The sequence below is a fragment of the Verticillium nonalfalfae genome (assembly GCF_003724135.2).
Source record: "Verticillium nonalfalfae strain VnAa140/NRRL 66861 chromosome Unknown scaffold_18, whole genome shotgun sequence".
NCBI classification, from domain to species: Eukaryota; Fungi; Ascomycota; class Sordariomycetes; order Glomerellales; family Plectosphaerellaceae; genus Verticillium; species Verticillium nonalfalfae.
In genome coordinates, this window is record NW_021167243.1 from 291,482 (window position 1) to 301,190 (window position 9,709).

Genomic DNA, 9,709 nt, shown 5'->3' on the forward strand with positions numbered 1-9,709 from the left:
ACATATTGCGTGAAAACCTGCACAGACCAAAGTAGACGGCAAGTGAACGGTCGATGATGTCGGGACATTTTAAACGCTAGAAGGTTTGTTCAGCCTCAAGGAACCCCTCGAAAGGTTCTCATGGGCCCCCACGGTGACGTCGATCTCCACAGGTCCACTTCACGGTGCCTTACGATCAGAGTTTTAACCCCTTTCAACCAGCGACAGCGTCGATCGTTACCCACCACGAACGCAGACGCCCGGCAGAGGCTTCAAGCACCAGGCGAATCTCACCTCACTAAACCAACTTGCCAAGGCCGCCAACCTGGCATCATATGCAGGCACGCGGCTGCCGAAGTGGTCCCTGATGGATCTGCCACATGAATCCCTCTGGGATGATAGGATCTATCCGTGCCGTGCCAGCATTAATGCCGCCGCGGCGCCTTATCCCAAGCCGAAGAGGTTCCACACCGACGTCATTGCGTACCGATAGTGTTTGTCCAGTCAGGCCGTCGTTTCTGGCGACTGGAGACACGAAAATAAAACACTGGACCTTGTGATAAGATACCGTAAGAGCCTTCATCGCGAGCGCCTCCACCGTGTGTCCCACTGACTCCAGTGTTTCTGTATCCAACGGTGATATCTCAAGGCTGAGTCGTTGAAAGACTGACGAGTGGTCCGCTTCAGGGGTTCGCAATGGCATCTGGGGACCAATTCGTGCCCACCTTCAGGTCCACGTAGCATAGTCGGGTTTGACTCGGGCGGCATTTCATGTTGATGTGAGCTCGGCTGTGACAGATCATGGTCGAGAAATCAGCGCAATGTGGGAGCAGTCGGCAAACGCGGCCAGTATCGAGAGACGGATTGCGAAGGGACGCAAATTCGTTCATCAGGTTTTGTACTTAAGACTTCTCTGCCAGCACTGAAATGGGGTTTACTTTGTCCCCATTCCTATTTCACTCACCCAAACAATTTCCTACATATTGTCTTGATACCCAACTCGACAAGAGAAACCTTTATTCAAGCGTTGAACTTTTGATCCATACAACCCAGACCTCCCACCAACAACCGCAACAATGGCTCCTTCCGCTATCACGCCCCCTGCTACCACTCCCTCCAGCCCAACCGGCAAGTGGGAGCGTCCTATCCCTACCAAGAAAGGCTCCGTTTGCTCTGTTCACTCCATCGAGCTGAACGACGGAAACTTCATCCCCGCGGTCGCTCTCGGCGTGTACAAGGCTCCCAACGGTCAGGAGACCGAGGACGCCGTCACCGCCGCCCTCGATGCCGGCTACCGTCACATCGACTCTGCCGCCCGCTATGCCAACGAAGAGGCTTGCGGCCGTGCCATTCGCCGCTGGCTCGAGCGTACTGGCACTCCCCGTGAGGAGGTCTTTGTCTGCTCCAAGCTCTGGGACGCCGACCACGGCTACGAGGCCACTTTCGAGGCTCTCTGCGCCTCCCTTGACAAGTTTGGCCTCGACTACCTCGACCTCTACCTCCTCCACTCCCCCGCTGACGACGACGAGAAGCGCCTCGCTTCGTGGCGCGCCCTCGAGACCGCCCAGCGCCTGGGCAAGGTCAAGTCCATCGGCGTTTCCAACTTTGGCGTCGCGCACATGCAGGACCTCCTCGAGAAGGCTCGCGTCGTCCCCGCCGTCAACCAGGTAGAGGTTCACCCCTTCTGCCAGCGCGAGGAGCTCGTCAAGCTCTGCGCCGACCAGGGCATCAAGATTGAGGCCTACTCCCCGCTGGCTCGGGGCAACAAGCTCGAGGACCCTACCATCAACGCCATTGCCAAGAAGTACGGCCAGACCCCCGCTCAGATCCTCCTCAACTGGAACGCCGCCCGCGGCAACATTGTCCTGCCTAAGAGCTTGACCGCCTCGCGCATCCAGAGCAACCTCGAGTCCTTTGAGTTTACGCTCGCGCAGGAGGACATCGAGACCATCAACGCTCTCGGAAAGGAGAACTACGTTACCGGCAGCATGCACAAGTCCGCCGATTAAGGTGGTTGCCCTCGAGGCTTGAAGTTTTCTTATCGCACCCACGCGCCCATCTGCCTGGTGGCTCCCAGGCGGCAAAGCGCGATTCTACCTACCAGGAACCAGCTGGATGGGATCTGATATCAAACAGAACAGGCGTCGAAAGCATCGAAAGAGGTGCGACGCGCTGCCGCGATGAAAGACTGCGGCGCCGCCCGAGACTTTACTGGGCTTTTGGACTGGCATCGCGTCTCTGAGCACTTTTGTCGCTCAAGATCGCGCATTTTTACGCATTATGACCACATACTCTGGAGTAACAAGAATAGCATAGAATGAATATTTTATTATCAAAAATATCTCTGTTCGCCGCCTTCACATGTGACCCCCTCACTGTAGACTAATCATGATCTCCTCATATTCGGCGCTTGCGAGTCCAATTTCAGGTTTCTTGGAGTGCACGTCTGGCGATAATGACAATCACATGCATGCCGCATTGGAGTCATGTCCCACTTCTGAGACTCAAGTTGTAGGCGCTAGGGCTTCCCTGACGAGGCATATTCAAGGATGACAATGTAACATTATCTGCTACCGTTTTAAGAATGACCTGGGTCTGGTTGGGATGCTTGGGTAACGCTAGGAACCACTTTGGATCTGCAGCAACTGCCTGTTAAGTGTGGGCCTCCCGGTCCGACACGGACGACCGGCACGTCGTGCACAATCCGAGAATGCCCGACAAGTATATAGCTGCTGACTTTGTTTCATGTTTTGATCGGCTGAGACCCGTTTTGTACTCATTGCTCAATGGCAGTACGGGGAAACGGTGGTGTGACGGCCGTCGGAGTGGAAACAATGGTCATTGAGGTTTTTCGAAAACGCTTGCGTCCTCCTTAGCAACTGGAGAGAAGAGCATTGATCCATTGGCCAGACATGAGCAGCATATTTTCTAGGAGACTGGAGAGAACTTGACAGTAGAGCTAAACAAGGAATGGGTCGCCAGCAGCTTTCAGGACCGGCAACCTAGGCCCCCTGACTCCTATCTCTGCCTTGACCGACATGGGAATGTGACGCAGTAGTACGAAGAGCCTCACCTACAGGATGGTGTATGAAATACTTTCATTTGATGTAATGGATGAACGGAGGCAAAGTCCATGAAGCCTTGACTTGAATAATTACTCAAAGCTGGGCTGTCAGAATATACTACATAAATTTAAGTAGAAGCATATGAATGGTATGTATGGAGATAGAAATAAGCTGCGGTAACTTCTCAATCCCCGTAAGACGTGGATTTGAATTTGGACCGAGCATACGAGAATTTTGCCAAACCGACGTGGGCACGGTTGTCTACAAAGCGGGACAGTGGGCCAAAGGTCAAAGTTACAAGAGCATCTACAAGTCTTTTCACCCAGAGCATGTGCTTGAAACTTCAACTTTGCGACGTACTCTATCAGGTATTATCCCGAGCTGCTCAGGAGCATCTACATCCGAAGGTGTGCTTCACGTGCCGAGTAAACTGCTGGTAAGAGTCATGCCTACATGTCAACAATGTTTCAAGCTCGCTTACTGTGAAGTGCCTCAATCATAGCAAGATGTGTGTTACGAGTTATACACGGCTAAGCCACGAAGCTGCGCCTCAGTAGCTAGTCCGCTGGTGGACTCGAGCGCGACTCCTTGTTTTCCATCATAAAGGGGCACAAAGAGCCATTGTAGCATTCCTTCGACTTCTTGTTCTTTATCTAGTAATGATACATTCAAGGCCTCGTCCTAGCGCGACGCTCGACGACCATCTCCTTACAATATGCAATGGGCTGGCTCTCTCTGTGATATCCACTGTGAGTGGGTGGTTCGTGGTAGAGTGAAGAGATTATCCACATGTGGTACATGTGGTCTGCAGGCAATAGATAATAGGTATGGGGTTATGATATATCTGAATCTTTGGCACTCTGTAGCTTGGAGGGTCTCCGTAGTCTTTATACATACGTTGTCATAGTCCTTACCCCTAATTACCCCCCCTGTTTTGCGGTTTTGCAGGGCTACCCGATTTCCACCATGAAGTCTCCTCTGGCTAGGAATTTATCAGTACGACGGATCAGTCTTTTTGAATATGGTAATTAATTTGAGTCTTACCTTATCTCTATTACTGAAATAGGGCCGGTGAGGACCCCCTCTGATCAGGGCAATGGAGACAGTCACTTAAGAAAATGATAGGTGCTCGAATGTGTGGTGTAGGATTCATGATATTCCCCTTCTGGGGCCCTCGCAACGAGTCTACCTAATATCTGTTTACCTGATCAGCCACTCCTTGTCACCTTATCGCTCAGCCACACCTTTCTGCCCTGCCCGGTTTCATTACAATGAGAACAAAACGCCTTACGATGCTAATTGCGTGGATTTGTAACATAAGCTTATATTATGTATAAGCTGGACCCCTCTATTAGTACTTCTCGGCCCCGAAAGTTTGCTTTGTCATGATATGCCAGGCCGTAACATATACATGGCTAAATGGCCCATTGGGAACCAGAATCTGTGAAAAAATATATGAGTGTGCTCTGCCAGTTCAGTCCCATCATCACTGAGGGACACCCCTGGGGTTTGGGGACATAAGTTTCAGGCTGAAAATAGACTTCAAGGACGAAATACGTCGCCCGATTTTAGATGGGACGACCCTGCATCGGAAGTACAACATTTCTTCAAAGCCCGTCAGCTAAATAAGGTGACACGCCCGCTAAATATTTTCTATCTTTCTGATGACCTGAAGAAGCCAATCATGGCTTGTCCCGATTGCGTGACGCACATGGCGTACCCCCAACCTGCTCCAGTCGCCTACCCACCAGACCCCCTCAAGCTGGCCGATTGGTATTCCGAAGCACGCAAACAACGTCAACGCAACTGGATGCTGTGCCTGAAAGAGTCTGATATACTCTTTTGAAACCTTGTACAGCCAAGAAAAATAGTCGCTGATAAGTGGCTGTTGTCCGTAAGTCAGACCGTAGCATCGTATAAGTAAGAGCGAAGCGCCTTCGAGTGCTTCCAGCTCTGTTGTTTCGGTAGTGCGAATTCTAATCTCGGCTAGAAAAGACGACAAAGCCCTCTGCTGGGGACCGTAGGTGTCAGGTGTCGCTGGCTTGCTCAGCAATGCCGCTCGCTCGCCTCCGATCCGGGCCAAGATGGCCAGGGGCCCTGACCAGATAGACGTCTCGTCATGCAATTCGAAGATGGCTTTCGTGCCCCGGTAGAGTACGACCCAAGCCAAAGGATCGCTGGATTCCCCTGAAGCAGCGACCTTCGCCGCGTCCTCATACCGAGTTTTCGCGAGCTGAAAGATTATGATCATGCTCGAAAAGTAGAAAAGTGCAGTTCTGTTGCGGTCCGAGACGGCTTGCATCTCTCGCTTGGCACCGAGAAGCGCTTGTTGATATAGCTGAAAGCTCCGTGACTGGTGAGACTGGCACTCATTCCCAGACGAAAGATACGCGAGGTGGGATGATGAGACAGCGAGAATGGCATGCAACAAGAAACGAAATGACATGGCTTCTTTGGGTATTGCGACCTGCCAGAGGGGGTTCAATCGTGCGTCGGAATGTAGGGTTGGGGCTGTTGACACCGTGAAATGATGCAGCAGCATCATGTGGTTCGTGCTGAAAATAATCTCGTCGCCACCTTTCCCGTTCTGGGGGGGAAATTGTGCTGTAAGCCGAGGACTGACAGAATCGCGTGTGTCTGCCGTTGCCTGGTACTCACACGACGTGCTGTGAATTCTACAGTTTCGGCAGTGCGGCTTCCCCTCGTCGCACTATGTTTATGAGGCTTAGTCTCTCATCCAGCGACAATTTCATGACGAAAGTCCTTGCTGACCTTGATCTTCCTTCGTTTACAGCTGACGCATCCCGTTCTGCTTTTCTTGTGCGATTGACGAATCATACTTGTGTTCGAATCTGGGCCGCGCCAACGAGCATAGCTCTATTGAGGCTCCATTCAAAGTTGTCGGATTTCGCGGCAATGCGAAGCAGAGATGCCGTATAAAGAGCAAAGGGGAGAAATGGACGTAAAGAATTGCCTCAAACCTCGACCCGGTTAGAATTGGGCCAGTTCGACTGACGATGGTGAGGACGGATTCCACCTGAGGACCTGAACCCGAGAGAGGTAAACTTGAACCAACGAGCAGTCCCCAAACCCGAGTTGGGAGGATCAGCCTTGACCACAAAAGTCACTGGTGACGCTAGCTTCGGGGTATCTGGGGCAGCAAGCTGGGGAAAGGGCTCCACGTGGGCTGGGGAAGATGGAGCAATTGAGTTCTGGTTCTCCAATGGGGGGGACAAACTGTGTGCACTAAACCTCGGACCGGATACGAGACCAGGGGGAGGTCCGTCCCGGCCGGCCCATGGCGGTGGTCTGACTGCCTCTGAACATTATCTGACGAGTTTCGGGACGTTGCCCGATCCACAAAGATCCCCAGGCGGTCGTGGACTTGTGGGGCAATGGGAGAGAAATGCAACGGTCATAGTAGGATCTAACCCTAAAATCGGACAGCTTAAGCATTACTACTCTCTTTGCCTGAAGATTGGGGTTGACTATCGGACCGAAAGTCTCCATCACCTAACCCTGTGCCAGGAAGTCCTTGGTAAATCGACGTCGATTCTAGGACCTCCTTCTTCGTGGCTGTCCAGTCAGCTCGTCAGAATCCTGTCCATACCCAGGATTCTCGCGAAAATCCCCCATAGTAACTCCCTTCTCGCAAAGCCGCAAAGATGCGACTATGTCATGATCCCAATGATTTGTTGCTTGCTGCTGGCTAGTGCCGGCGTGATGCCGGTGATTCCAAGTCACCAGTGATAATTACAACGGGCCCCGAGCTTTACCGGACTTTTAGGCTACCCACCGTAGGTCCAACTTGTTCCTGCAGCATCAAGAAGCTTGCAGTTGCTACTGATCCTGAAGTATAAGTAACCGAGTTGCCCTCGTTGAGGTTTGTGAACTTTATCTGAACCTACGCACCGGCGAGTAATCTGTAGCAGTCTTTCTCGACCTCGTTGCGAAGATGGTTCTCACAAACTTAGTATTGTTCATTAGTGCCGCTGTGGTCCAGGCGGCTATCTCGAGCGCCTATGGTTGCGGTGCCCAACACAATGGTACGTACTCCAACGAGCCCGAGACTTTCGTCTTTGTCTGGACCTGGGTGAAAAGTGTACTGACGCTAAGATAGGGACGCTGAACTGGACTGAGGCGCTTGCCATGGCCGAAGCATTCACTGTCAAACTGACGCTCGAAGAGAAGATTCAAATGGTCACGGGTAATTCCTCAGCAAACTCATGTATTGGGAACATTGCCCCCGTGCCTCGCCTCGGATTCGGTGGAATCTGCCTGGTAGACGGGCCCAGCGCGATCAACCGCGCTGACGGCGTCAGCGTGTTCCCGTCCGGCATCACCTCGGCCGCCACATGGGATAAGAAGCTGATCTACCGTCGCGGGTTTGCTCTTGGTGTCGAGTCCAAGGGCTATGGTGCCCACGTGCTCCTCGGGTAAGTCATCTTTCTTTGACAACCACCGACGATGGAAGCTGAGTGAGATGCAGTCCTTCCACCAATCCAATGGGTCGCCATGCTCTGGGCGGTCGCAATTGGGAAGGTTTTGGGCCCGATCCGTACCTAGCCGGCCTGGCCATGGAGTCCAGCATTCACGGCATGCAAGATGCTGGTGTGCAGTCCTGCTCCAAGCACTATATCGCAAACGAACAGGAAACCCAGCGATCAAACGACCCTGATCCGTTCGGAAATCCGGTTCTCGGCATCTCCTCCAATGTTGACGACAGAACTCTGCATGAGCTCTATCTCTGGCCTTTTGCCAACGCTGTCCGGGCGGGCACGACGTCCATCATGTGTTCCTACAACCGTGTCAACCAGACGTACGCCTGCGAAAACGAGTACCTGATGAAGGACGTCCTCAGAGACGAGCTGGGCTTCAAGGGATATGTTGTGTCGGATTGGTTCGCGACCCACTCGACTGCCGAGTCTATCAATGCTGGTCTCGACGTGGAGATGCCTGGACCTGTTCTCAGCCGTCCCGAAAGTCCGTCCTTTTTCGGAAAGAAAATAGACGCGGCTATGAAAGAAGGTCTCATATCTGAGGACCGTCTTGATGAAATGGTACGCAATGTCATGGCTCCGTACTACTACCTTGGGCAGGACACCCCCGACTATCCCACCGTCGACCCAGCTGGACGATTCGGCATGGTGGCTACCGAGATAGGGATACCTCAAGCTATGGCAGCTGGGATGTTGCCTAAAGATGTGGTTTTCCCTCGTGGCCGGAACAATCGCAGAAATCACGCCAAGCTCATCCGAGAAATGGGTTCTGCTGGTACTGTGCTCCTCAAGAACGTCAACAACACCTTGCCAATCAAGGCCCCCAAGGTTATCGGCGTATTCGGAAACGACGCCGCAGATCCGACCCAAGGCTTCTACCGTCGCACGTCACAACCCAGCGACGTCAACACAGGCACGATGGTCATCGGAGGCGGATCAGGCACTGCTCGTCTCCCTTATGTCATCGCACCCTTGGAGGCGATCAAGGCTCGGGCCCGGGAGACCGATGCTGAGGTTCTCTACATCACGGACAACAAGGCCCTGGCTGCCAATTATTTCCATGGCGTGTACCCACCTCCCGAGATCTGCTTCGTTTTCCAGCAGACCTTCGCCAGCGAGAGCTTTGACCGCACCGACTTTGAACTTGATGGAAATTCGACACAAGTCATCAAGAACGTGGCCAACTTTTGCGCCAACACTGTGGTCATCACTCACTCCGGCGGCGTTAATACCATGCCATGGGCTGACCATCCCAAGATCGGCGCCATTCTGGCGGCGCATTATCCGGGCCAGGAGACTGGCAACTCCATCGTGGACCTTCTCTGGGGTGATGTAGCGCCGTCCGGTCGTCTACCTTATACCATTCCCCGCGAAGCTAAGGATGCCGGCCCCCCGATCGTTAACCTGACGTATCCTCTTCCGAGTCCCGATGCCTACCAGGCTGATTTTGTCGAAGGCCAGCTTCTGGACTACCGCCATTATGACGCCCTAGAAATTGATCCCCTGTATGAATTCGGCTTCGGTCTTACCTACACCACGTTTGCTATCGACGAGGTTGTATCAGCAGCACATGTTGGCAACAGCAGCTTATCTGCTCGTCCAGACGCGCGGAAGGAAACCTCGCCTGGTGGTAATCCGGATCTGTGGGAGGAGGTCGTCGTCGTCAGCGCCAAGATCTCTAACACTGGCGACCGCGCTGCTCATGCCGTGCCCCAGCTGTACCTGTCTTTCCCCGCCAGCGCACCAGAGGGAACACCGGTCAAGGTTCTGCGTGGCTTTGAGAAGATTCTCCTCGAAGCTGACGCCGAGACTGCGGTCGAATTCTCGCTGATGCGCAGGGATGTGAGCTACTGGGACACGGGGCTTCGGGACTGGGTGATTCCGAAGGGAGAGTTCACCTTCCGCGTAGGCTTCAGCTCGATGGATTTGCCCGCGGAAACCACGTTTGCTGTGCTGAAGTAACATCCTGCAGCGTCCAGCATGAAAGCATTCGAAGGTGGTATCTCGGTGTTCTCGTTTTCGCTCATACGAGGAAACAGTGGCTGCAGCCGCAGATTCTGTCGATAGTCCACGAACAAAGTGAAAGCAGCGAGGCCCTTGAAGGCGCAAGGGATGACCTGTGGCTTGCTTTTCTCTTCTTCTCATAAACCAACGCTCGATTCTCGA

At 53.1% G+C, this 9,709-nt stretch overlaps 2 protein-coding genes across 2 annotated transcripts; both read left to right on the top strand.

Annotated features, from left to right (window-relative positions):
• Positions 1-1,055: 1,055 nt before the first annotated feature.
• D7B24_003051 (uncharacterized protein) lies at positions 1,056-1,988 on the top strand (the record flags this gene model as incomplete). Its single annotated transcript, XM_028637245.1, has 1 exon — positions 1,056-1,988. The coding sequence occupies one exon, from the start codon at positions 1,056-1,058 to the stop codon at positions 1,986-1,988; it is 933 nt and encodes a 310-aa protein (XP_028497453.1).
• Positions 1,989-6,999: 5,011 nt separating this feature from the next.
• Positions 7,000-9,505, top strand: D7B24_003052 (uncharacterized protein; the record flags this gene model as incomplete). Its single annotated transcript, XM_028637246.1, has 3 exons — positions 7,000-7,090; positions 7,165-7,480; positions 7,534-9,505. 3 exons carry the CDS (start codon positions 7,000-7,002, stop codon positions 9,503-9,505), a joined length of 2,379 nt encoding a protein of 792 aa, XP_028497454.1.
• Positions 9,506-9,709: the final 204 nt, after the last annotated feature.